The following is an 11,203-nucleotide window of genomic DNA, read 5'->3' on the forward strand; positions in this document are numbered from 1 at the left end:
ACCGCACCATCTCTTACTTTTTGGCTTTTTAAGAATTTTCCTCGAAGGAGTGGAACGAAGAATCAAAGCAATCCTCAAATTTGATAAAACAAAGAAAAGCAATCCTCAAACCTCAACTACAATAAAAAAAAAATTAAAAACAAATATCTTAGGGTGTTTTTGTGTCTTTCTACATCTTTTCCAGAACATTCATTTCTTTGGGTCAAAAGCTTGAGAATTCTATTTTGGGGGTAAAAAAATATATTTTGTACTACCGGAGAGAATCAAGGAAAACCACCTTTGAAGTCACAAGGATGACAAGGAAGAAGGAATAATTTTGTTTGATAACTAACAGAAAAATAGTTTATGATATATTTTTTTTTTATCATGTGAAACAAAAGAATTGGCCAAACACCATTTGACAAATTTATTTTGTTTTCAAGTGATTGTTTAAACAGAAAATAAAATTTATGAAAATTTTTACTTCAAAAAATAATTTTGATGCAATAACGAATATTTGTTTATTCTATAGATTTGATATTCTAAACATAAGAACTTTGCTAATGAAGTGTTTTCATTTCCAGAAGCAAGGTTTATCAACTTAAAATATCATTTCTAATTATTTTTTGTGTTTTTTAGGGCCAAAAAACCAAAACACCTCGTGGGTTATCAAATAGGTCCTAAATGAGATCAAATCATGAATAAGCTTCACTTTTAAGATTCTCTATTCATTAAATAAAAAAATTGCGAGTTTTTTTTTTTTTTTTTTGTGCAAACAGAAGACTTTATTAAAGAGAAAACTACGAGTACAACCTAGAGAAAAAAGATCAAACAACATTAACCAGCTAATATAAGAAAGGGGGGTTTGTACATGTAAAAAAGATTCTTGTGTTAGTGCCCTTCTTTAGCTAAAGCATCCGCAACTAAGTTGGCTTCCCTAAGGACATGAGTGATGGAAATATGTTCAAAAGTATTAATCATTTGCCGTATATGAGGAAATATCTTCCAAGGGACCTCTGATAGATCTTTATGCAGGACGAAGATGGGAGCCTGGTTATTAGTTTCCATGTCCACATATGACATATTAAAGTCTTTTGCCCACTGTAAAGCTTTTCGCATGGCTAATGCTTCTAGGGTTAGAACATCATGGGCTGCAGAACCACTGCCAAAACTAAACATCATTTTCCCCTGATAATCACGAGCAATGCCACCAGAACCAACAAGATTTCTTTCCATAAAGAAGGATCCATCTACGTTGATTTTCATAGTGACACGATTAGGTTTTACCCATTTAATGTTTGACTGTGGTGCTTTGGAGTCTCTTACGGGTACTTCCGTAGTACTGTACATCTGCAAACCCTTCCAGACCAGAAAACTCAGCTGGAAGTGTTGGGAGGTGCGATAGTTTGAAATATTTGCCGTATAAGCCTTCCATATAAGCCATAATGCAAGAAGTGTCTATAGAAGCTTTGCATCTGAATCCCTACTCGAAGGTGTGGTGAGTAGCTGAATAATTGTTTCTCTGATGGTGTTAGCAGTGAGTAGTTCATGAAGATGTAGTTCACTCCAGACATGTTTTGCGAAGTGACAATGTATGAAAATGTGATCAGGATTAGTTTCATGCTCACCACAGAATAAACAATCCCTAAAGCAAACACATTCCTGTAGTCGAAGTACTTCCGCCGTTGGAAGCTTTTGATGCAATAACTTCCAAAGAAAGTGAGTGGCTCGCGGATGTAAAGGAAGTCTCCAAAGTTTCAGCCATGGTATAGAAATATCTAATGGAAGTCTTTGTGGATGTAATTGATCGCAAGCTAACCGATAAGTCAATTTTACTGTGAATAGTCCTGATGATGTCCACTGCATATGATGTGATTAGGTAACTCCATCTGAGGAATTTGAATGATCAGAATTTTATCTACGATGGGTCTTGGCCACCAAGACTGAAGGATATCCTGATTCCATCTGCAAGTACGCTAATCTATCGGTTGAGCAACAGTAGAGGGACCCATTGAAGCATAAGGAAAACATCCCTCATCCTGCATAAGATTAGAAATCCACTTTGAAATCCAAGGATTGATAAGGTGATCATTCCCTACTAGATGAAATAAGCCCTTTTTAAGCAGCTCTCTTCCCATAAGAATTGACTTCCATCCCCAGGAATCAATTGGGTGAGGATTAGCTTCAAGAAAAGGACGTTGCCTGTAGTATTTGTGTATCATAAGCTGCCCCCAAAGGGAATTAGGTTGATGAAAAAGTTCCTATGCTTTCCAAGACAAAAGCGCTAGGTTGAATGCTTGAAGGTTGCGAATATTGATGCCACCTTCAGATTTTGGAGCACAAATCGTTCTCCAATCCACTGTGTGAATATGTTGTTTGTTTCCATTTGACCAATAGAAATTACGCATGGACTTTTCAATATCCATCACAATGGGAGTTGGCAGTTTGAAACAGGACATAAAATGTGAAGGTAAAGCTGCAAGAGTTGATTGAATGAGAATCGCCTTACCAGGAGAGGAAAGTAGTTTTGACTTCCATCCTTGTAGTCTTTGGGACACCCTTGCTATCAGCCTGTCACAATGTTTTTTCTTTAACTTTCCAGAAAAAAGAGGTATACCCAAATAGATGTCCAACTCTGAAGTAGGAGTGATGTTGAAATGAGAAGAGATGATCCTTTTCATGCTTGCAGAGGTACAAAATTTGCAAGTTTACAAATATTCATATTAGATTTTTTCTCCATGATGATCCAAAATTCGTACTTGTTGGTTGCAAAAACGTTCGTTGGTCTATAGACGATGATGTGGCATGGCTTAATTTGGTTCTATAATTTACATATGTATTTGTTAAAGATATGGATATTTAAATCCGTTAATCACTCTAGGAAATTGTTTATCCATTTGAACCACGGTTATGGTATTTGGGTTGATCCATTTAGTTGGTAAATGCGTTGAGAATGGCTCATGAACCAGGGTAAAATCTGTCTCTTTTCTTCTTGTTTTCTATTCAATTGTATGTGATTGATTGCTCTAATCCTAACGAAATGGGTTGATCCGATCGATTTCATTGGGTTCTAACCCAAGTTTGATGTCTATTTGAGATTAGTGAGTATCTTTAGTGTCTTTAACTAAGAAGTGGCAGGCACATTTTGCGTCTCCTTAAGCCATGATGTGTCTCTTGAGGAAGACATGTCTCTTCCACCAAGACGATTCATTGTTTTATATATAAAGGATCACTCCAAGGTTCAATGTTAGAGTTTCTCTCTCTCTCTCTCTCTCATATTTTGCCTCAAATGTACTAACATAATGCTGTATGTTCTATAGTTTGAGTACTACCTTAAACAATTCAGATGGGCTATTAACAGATGAAATGCTTATTTACTATAGCTAGTTATTACGTGGAGGCCCATTTGTATTTAACTCAGAAACACTATTAAGGACATTGATGCAAAGGAAGTGTCCATTAACACGTCTCAGCCTCAACATCTTGTAATTTTCTTTATACACTTCCTTGATATAGTTGCCAAATAAATAAATCTTGCTCATCTCTCTTACATATTCACAACATATCTATTATTGTCATCGGGCAGAAAGCTAAGTTTGGGTATTCTATAATCATGGCTGCTTGTTAAATTTTGTGATCATTTTCATGGACCACTCATACTTCTCATAGAACTCAGATTACTCTATCACCATCCTTGTAGAATGTCTAATTTGTACCTATTTTATAATGTACCCGAATAGAAAAATGTGCAAAACACTCTTTAAAGCGATCACTAGTTCTTTTCGTGTGAGGCTACTAAAAAAAGTGTTCTTTTAGTGTGAGATATTTTTAGGTTGATACCCTAATTATTATTATTTTTATTTTTTTGACCCATTGAATCTCTTTGGTCATTCGTCTATGGTTGATCTTAATGGTCCCAACCAATGTTGGAATTATTAGCGTGCTTAATGTTATTCTAGCAGTCTAACAGTGCTCAAGTTGTATATTTTATCTTATAAAATATTGGGGTTTGTATTTGACCCGAAGTGGACCAACTATATAAAAATTTGTTTTTATGGGAAAAAGAAGAAATAGATATATATTGTGGAAGGCTTTTGTCATATATTATTTATGTAAATGGGGCCAACAAGTGTTAAATCAAGGGTTAAGAGTCAAGTTAGACACATATTAGATGTAGTTACCTTTCTTAATCTTAAGTAGAATATTATTGCTTGTTGGAGCTTTAACTAATCCTTTTAGAAAATGGAAAACGAGTAAAAGACTAGTTTTGATCCTCCAGAGAGAAGTGATTACGAAACTTTTGATGTTTTAGGAAATCAGAGAAGAAAGCATTACTGTAAAAGAGGTTAGGGGAAGGTGGGGGCAATGAAGGTTGGATTCAAAGTTTGGCCTAACTGACTTGCCCTAAAAGCAATTACAAAGAAATTTAGAGAGGGAATTGACTTGACAATGGTTTTAAATGGAAATTGAATGATTTTTCCTTCCTTTCTTTCTTTTCAACTTCTTCTTTTTATTTTATTTTTATTTTTTGGCCATCATTGAATTGAGTCACAAGGACTGGGTTTGGGGCCCATTGGCCCCAAGGATTTGGGTTTTTTTATTGGCGGGGGGGGGGGGGAAGGGGAGGAGAGAGAGATTCGAATGCAAGACCTCCGTGCTCTTAATCAGGGACCAATTCTAACCATTTTCTTTGTCTCATATTTAACTCCTTTTGGATAAAGAAGTATTTCAAACTTTGATGATTCGTGAAAATAACGATTTTCTCACCATACAGGTAATGTCTCCAAATCTTCAAAGCGAAGACAATAGCGGCAAGTTCTAAATCATGAGTGGGGTAATTCCGCTCATATTCCTTCAATTGTCAAGAAGCATAGGCTACGACTTTACCATGATGCATAAGAATGCAACCCAAACCAATCTTTGACGCATCAGTATAGACTATCAAACCACCGGAGTCATCAGGTATAGTCAAAACCGGTGCACTTGTAAATCTATTTTTCAACTCTTGAAAATTCTTTTCACAAGCGTCAATCCACATAAACTTCTCTTCTTTTCTAGTTAGCTTAGTTCTAAGGCAGCCAACCCAGAAAAGTTCTTAATAAACCTTCTGTGGTATCCCGCCATTCCTAGAAAACTTCTTATTTCCGTCACAGTTTTCGGTCTTTCCCAATTGGCAACTGCTTATACCTTATCGGGGTCAACACGAATATCTTCAACTGAAACCACATGGCCGAGAAATACTACCCATGAGAGCCAAAAATCACACTTGCTAAACTTAGCATAAAGCTTCTTTTCTCTTAATCGTTGCAAAGTGAAATTTAGATGTTTCACATGCTCATTTTCACTCTTTGAGTAAATCAAGATGTCGTCAATGAAGACTATCACAAACTTGTCAAGCACATCATGAATACCTGGTTCATGAGGTCCATGAACACAGCAGGGGCATTAGTCAAACCGAAAGGCATGACTCTAAATTCAAAGTGACCATATCTTGTTCCAAAAGCTGTCTTGAAAATATCACTTTACTTCACTTTAAGTTGGTAATATCCAGATCTCAAGTCAATCTTCGAGAACATGGCTGCACCTTTCAATTGATCGAAGAGGTCATCAATTATGGGTAGTGGATATCTATTCTTGATGGTCAACTTGTTCAACTCCTGGTAATCAATGCATAGACGCATACTATCGTCTTTCTTCTAAACAATCAAAACCAGAGCTCCCCAACGTGATACACTAGGCTGCATAAAACCTTTAACTAAGAGCTCATTTAGCTAGTTTTGTAGTTCTTTCAATTCGGTAGGAGCCATTCTATACGGGGCTTTAGATACCAGAGTAGCTCTTGGGATTAAATCAATAGAAAACTCAACATCTCTATTAGGGGGCAGCCCTGACAAATCATCCGTAAAAATATCCACGAAGTCACAGATAACCTTGACTTTTTCAATCTTCATCTCTTCCTTAACCTTGCTTCCAAATGAAGCACTTTCCACTAATGCACAGACTTGCATCAATGCGATCAAGATCTTCTTACTAATTCTTCCTTTCTCGCCTTGAAACTCAAAAATTGAATTTCCACAAATCTGAAACTGAATTTTCTTCGAAGAACTTTTTTTCTTTCAATCAATGTAATTTCAATTTCAAATTTCAAGTTTCAAGAATATTCGTTTTCTCTGGGTCTAGCAATTGCAGATTTGGATTATTCCATATTTGGTTGTTAGGGTTGGTTGTGATTCAAATCAATCGTTCAATGTGTTTTTTTTTTTGGTTATTCAAAAATGCAAGTAAGTAGCTTTCGTCAGTAATCTTCCCTCCCCCTTCCATTCCTGCTTCTATTTACCCCTCCATATTCTAAACTTAAGATTTACTTTTAAGTATTTATTTATTGTTTTCCTTGCCCCTTGGGTCTTTGATCAAAGATGCCTACAATAGTTCCTCTCTTTGGTTAGGCTTTCACTTTTTCATTTATTGTTTTGTTATTTGTTATGTTATTAGCTTTCTGCATTTTTTTTTCCCTTAAACATCCATTCCTTCAGTAAAATCCAGCCCTATCCTAACCTTGACCCTGACCCGGATCCATTGTTGTTTATAGGTCCGAAGACCCAAAGCGGTGGTAGAAGAGACTTGTGGACCCTACTAGTTGATGATTTTGTGTCGGAGTCCGAGCCCATGGACATTGACGATGATACACCTTACTTGAGTACATTGTCGGTGTGTAGTGAGAATCTGTGCATCAAAGAAGAGTGAATTATTTGAAGTACCTAATGGACTCCTGTGCACAATCCGAAGGTATTTCCCGAAACTAGACTTCTTGATTGACTCATAGAAGAAAACCCCACTCAATTTGACCCTGTATAGCCCTCTGAATCCCTGTCCGAAGTTGCTGAACTATTTCTGATTTTTTTGCTGAACTGTCTTTGGTCGATGCCATCGACCAAGAGCATCGACCAAAGCTTCCCAGACTCGAAGTTAATGATTCTTTTGGAATATTCCCTACCCTATTTATGCTAGCCTCGTGTTCTGAGACCTATTCTAATCATTACCACACCTAAGAACGTGGAGAAGGTTCCCCAAAGCTCCTCCTTGGCATTGGTGAAGAAGATTCCACCCAAATCATTGTCAATCATTGTTCTTTGTCTCCATCACCAACTACAAGGTATGATTCATCACTCTCACTCTCTATTCTATTCTTTTCTATTCCTTTTCTTGCTGTTGAAACCTTGGAGTTGATGCTACAACCTTGCAACCATCACTCCAAGTGTTCACTCTTGCTTAACCTATGATCCTCTCCCATGTCCATTGATGCTATGCTCTCATTTCAGGCATTGCATATGCATTCCTTTGATTCTCTTCTTAACTTCATGCTTTCTTGTCCAAAACTGAGGTATATAGTGTGCTATGTCTATGTTTATTACTAGCATATGATTCTAACCAAATTCCTATAAGTCTCCTAGCCAATTCATGCCTTTCCAATGCAAATGCAATTGATTTCAATCCATGCTATGATTCTTGTCTATAGAACTTAGTAGTCCAATTTGGGGCTTTCTATTTAGACCTTTTTAGATTGTGTTAATTCCTTGAGTAGTAGTGTTCTTATACTATTCTTAAGCATCTCTCCAAGTTCCGGATCGATTCGAGCCCCGGAAGACCCACTTCGGACCAAAATCCCAAAATCCACTATGCAACCCCGAGACTGTCTTGGTCGATCCTCCTTGGTCAATGCCATCGACCAAGAGCATCGACCAAACATGTTGCTGACTGCAACTTCACCCAGTTTTGACCTGTTCGACCTCCGATTTTCCCGATTTCTTCTCTAATCTTTCATTTATGTTTGTTTAGGGTCTTAACACTATTATTGGATCATTCTTTGTGACTATTGGATCATCATCAACTCAACTTAAGGTAAGGACGGTTATACCCTTATGACATAGACTATATGATTTATACACTGATGTTAACAACTTCATAGGGTTAACTCATTGGTTGTATTTAGACATCATATGACTACTGTAGGTATCTTGTTACAGTAGCAACATGTTTAATCACTCCCATTTATTATGTCTTTTAATTCTTGTTATTTATTTACACACTTGATTATGTGATGTGATGAGTTAACTTCTCTATGATGATGTATTATTTGGATATGATAAGATGATATGAAGAATGTGTTTGGATAAGTATAATTTGGGATTGGGAGTGTCCTATTGACGCTTTTGTCCTTGGACATCGTAGGGAATAGTATGGGATGTTCTCCGAAGGTGCCCGTCGACACTTTCCTGGATTATTGAATGACATACATAGGATTGTCTAGTAGTATGGCTAGGATGTCCTTTTCGTGTCAAACCCGAATCGGAAGGGTATTGAGACCGAACAACCCGTGGTAGCAGTGGAGATTTGTGGGCACTCAAGACTAGTGAAATGATCCGTGAGAGGTCATGAATCACATTGTGAGAGCCATTTATTGGTAGGGTTGCAAATGGCTAGACTTGGGCTCACAGACCGGTGAAATGATCCGTGAGGGGACATGAGAGCTTCCCGTCTACTATTTGTGGATGACCAATAGGGTTGATGAGTCCGTAGTCCGAGAGGGAATACGCTGACTCTAGTGTGAAGGATACTGGAAAGGAATCCAAGATATCTTAAATGGTAGAGGAGGAATGGACGTATCCGGATCTGACTTGATACGACTGAGTAGATGACTTGCATTGGGCTAGGCTTTACCTTGATATGCGCCAATACTTAGACCAAATGGTTATGTGAGAGAGAGGTGACCAAAACCCCAACCATGGACTGTCCGAGAGGGATGTAGGACCCATTACCAACCGACAACCCAAGATATCTTAAATGGTTGAGGGTGTGTGAGTGCGACCTATCCAAAGAAGTATGGTGCTATGACTTAAAGCATGTCTACCATAGAGACCAGCATATATAAAGTTAGAATCATACATGCATCATGTGTTTCATACCATATTGCATCATATTATGACTTGTTTCATATGGTTCATGTATTAAGGATTTACTGCCTTGCTGAGTTCTCTCGAACTCATTCATTTTGTGCAAATGTTTGTTCGATTATCTCACAGGTGTTGAAGACTCCGATGGTGTGACCTACGAGACGGACTATGATTCCACATACTACCCTTAGGGTGGTAGCTACTATGAAGATCAGGGTTATGGTGCCGAGGAGGATTACACTCGGCCGTGTTGGGCTTTCTTCGTCCACACTTATGAGGATGTGCTTATTAGAGTAGAGGAAACCCTTGCTTAGTACCCCACCCCCTGAAATTTGTTAAACACTGGGATATGTAATTAACTTTCACTGAGTTACTCTTTAGATGTTGGATTGTAACTTAACTTGATTTCTTACTACTTTTCCGCTGCCATTGAGAGAGTGACTTCCGGTCATTCTCTCTTTCTTATGATCATACTTATACACTTGGTATCATTTATTTCCGCACTCTGATTATCTGTTCGTATCTTATTCATGATATCTGTTATTTATTGCTTTTACCTTGATTATCATTGTTCATGATTGTGTTATCGCGTATGTGGGAGGCAGGGTCCCTCGATGCTTGATCCTTGGACTGTGGATCACATACCTAGGTATGCCAGGTAGGGTACCGGCTGGGTGGATATGACACCCTCGATCATTGGACTATAAGCTACATCAAAGGGTTCACAATCAAAGTCATCTTAGTTATACTCCCCTTGTCTTGATTCAAAGTTGATACTGAGATCACTTTCCTTTTAATTTTTTATCTATTTATTGTTCGCACCTTTTATTCCTTCCTTTGTTTATTTATGTATATTTTTATTCGATGATGAATGGTTAGGCTATGTTCGTTTTATTTTAATTCTCAATTCGATCTCATTAGATGCATGTGTTAAGACCGATTATTTAGATATGTTAATTTAATTAACTAATTAGTTAAAAAAATTGAATCCCCACACCCTCAAGTTGCAATTAAGAGGTTAAATTCTAAAGTGGTAGATCTCCTTGAGATTGACCCATTAGCTACATGATGCCATTTTCTTGCGGTTACTTTTATTTTGCAAACAATTTTTGGCGCTATTGTTGGGGAGGTATTAGTGTTTTTTTTTTCTTCCAAAGACATTACTCTTAACTAGAGTAGAAACAAAAACGTATAGTAGTCCCCGCTTTACTGCAAAATAACTAGGATTTGATTGTAGGTGATTCCGAAGACTATAAGGATTTCTTTGCTATCAAACATATATAACGCTAAGCTATATGGCAACCTTATGACATTGAAATCATTGTTTCAATATTTTTGGTGGGGAAATTCACTGCCTACTACTTCCTCTCTTTTTTTTTCTTTTTTTCTTCTTCTTCTTTAGTTACGTTATTAAAGAAAAATCTATTTTTTTCGTAAGAGCCTTTAATTGCATTAGGTGGTTAATGCATGCGTGTTTGAACTTGTGATTCCACCAAGCAACTTGTTCGAGTAACTACTTTCACCATGGGTGACATGCCTCTATCTAGGACTTTAAAGGATAGGTTCTACCCTAGTAGAACTGCACAACCCTCATGTATAAGCCTACATGCAGCCTAGGGAAAGGACATAACTATGAACTTAAGTCTCAGTTTGTTACTATGTTACCCCACTTTCATGGATTGTCCACAAAAGATGCATATTTGTTCTTGAGAGAATTTCAATAGGTATGTGTACTAATCAAGATACAACAACTAAATGATGATACTGTTAAATGCATTCCCTTCTCACTCTAGAATGGAGCAAATAAATGGCTATATGGACTACCAACCAATTATATCACCACTTGGAGTCAGTTTATAGTGGCATTCTTTAAGAAGTTTTTTCCATTGCACAAAACAAATAAACTTAGGAGTGATATTATGTAGTTTAGACAAAAGCCACTCGAGTCATTCTCTAAACTCATGGAGAGGTTCCAAGGCCTTCTCCAAGAATGTCCACATCATAGACTAGAAAAATGGCATCTTTGCCAAATAATTTATTAGGGGATTGATTGCCACACCAAGCAAATGTTAGAGTCTATGTGTCCTTTAGGTTTTACATCTTATGAGGATGAGAATGAAGCTTTGGGTTTTTTAATTGACTTAACTAAAAAGACAAGGGAGTGGGAATTCACTCAAGAGAATGGAAAGAGCAATAGGAGGTAAAGGTTACTATGTCAATGGAATAATAGCTAAAGAAGCTCGCATTTTGATAGCCTCATCAAGAGGATGGAA

At 37.2% G+C, this 11,203-nt stretch overlaps 1 protein-coding gene and 1 non-coding gene across 2 annotated transcripts; both read right to left on the minus strand.

The window, feature by feature from the left end:
- Positions 1-870: 870 nt before the first annotated feature.
- Positions 871-1,329, minus strand: LOC148999122 (uncharacterized). The gene has a single exon (XM_089141453.1). It carries the CDS (start codon positions 1,327-1,329, stop codon positions 871-873), a length of 459 nt encoding a protein of 152 aa, XP_088997579.1.
- A 9,502-nt stretch (positions 1,330-10,831) lies between these two features.
- Positions 10,832-10,938, minus strand: LOC148999123 (small nucleolar RNA R71). The gene has a single exon (XR_016171017.1). It is a non-coding gene; the product is annotated as a small nucleolar RNA R71 (small nucleolar RNA).
- Positions 10,939-11,203: the final 265 nt, after the last annotated feature.

The sequence above is a fragment of the Hakea prostrata genome, unplaced genomic scaffold, assembly GCF_041222555.1.
Source record: "Hakea prostrata isolate BN-2017 unplaced genomic scaffold, UWA_Hpros_2 contig_38, whole genome shotgun sequence".
Taxonomy (NCBI): Eukaryota; Viridiplantae; Streptophyta; class Magnoliopsida; order Proteales; family Proteaceae; genus Hakea; species Hakea prostrata.

Coding starts and splice junctions, on each gene's coding strand:
- LOC148999122 (XM_089141453.1), bottom strand. CDS start 1,329: ATGTACAGTACTACGGAAGTACCCGTAAGAGACTCCAAAGCACCACAG.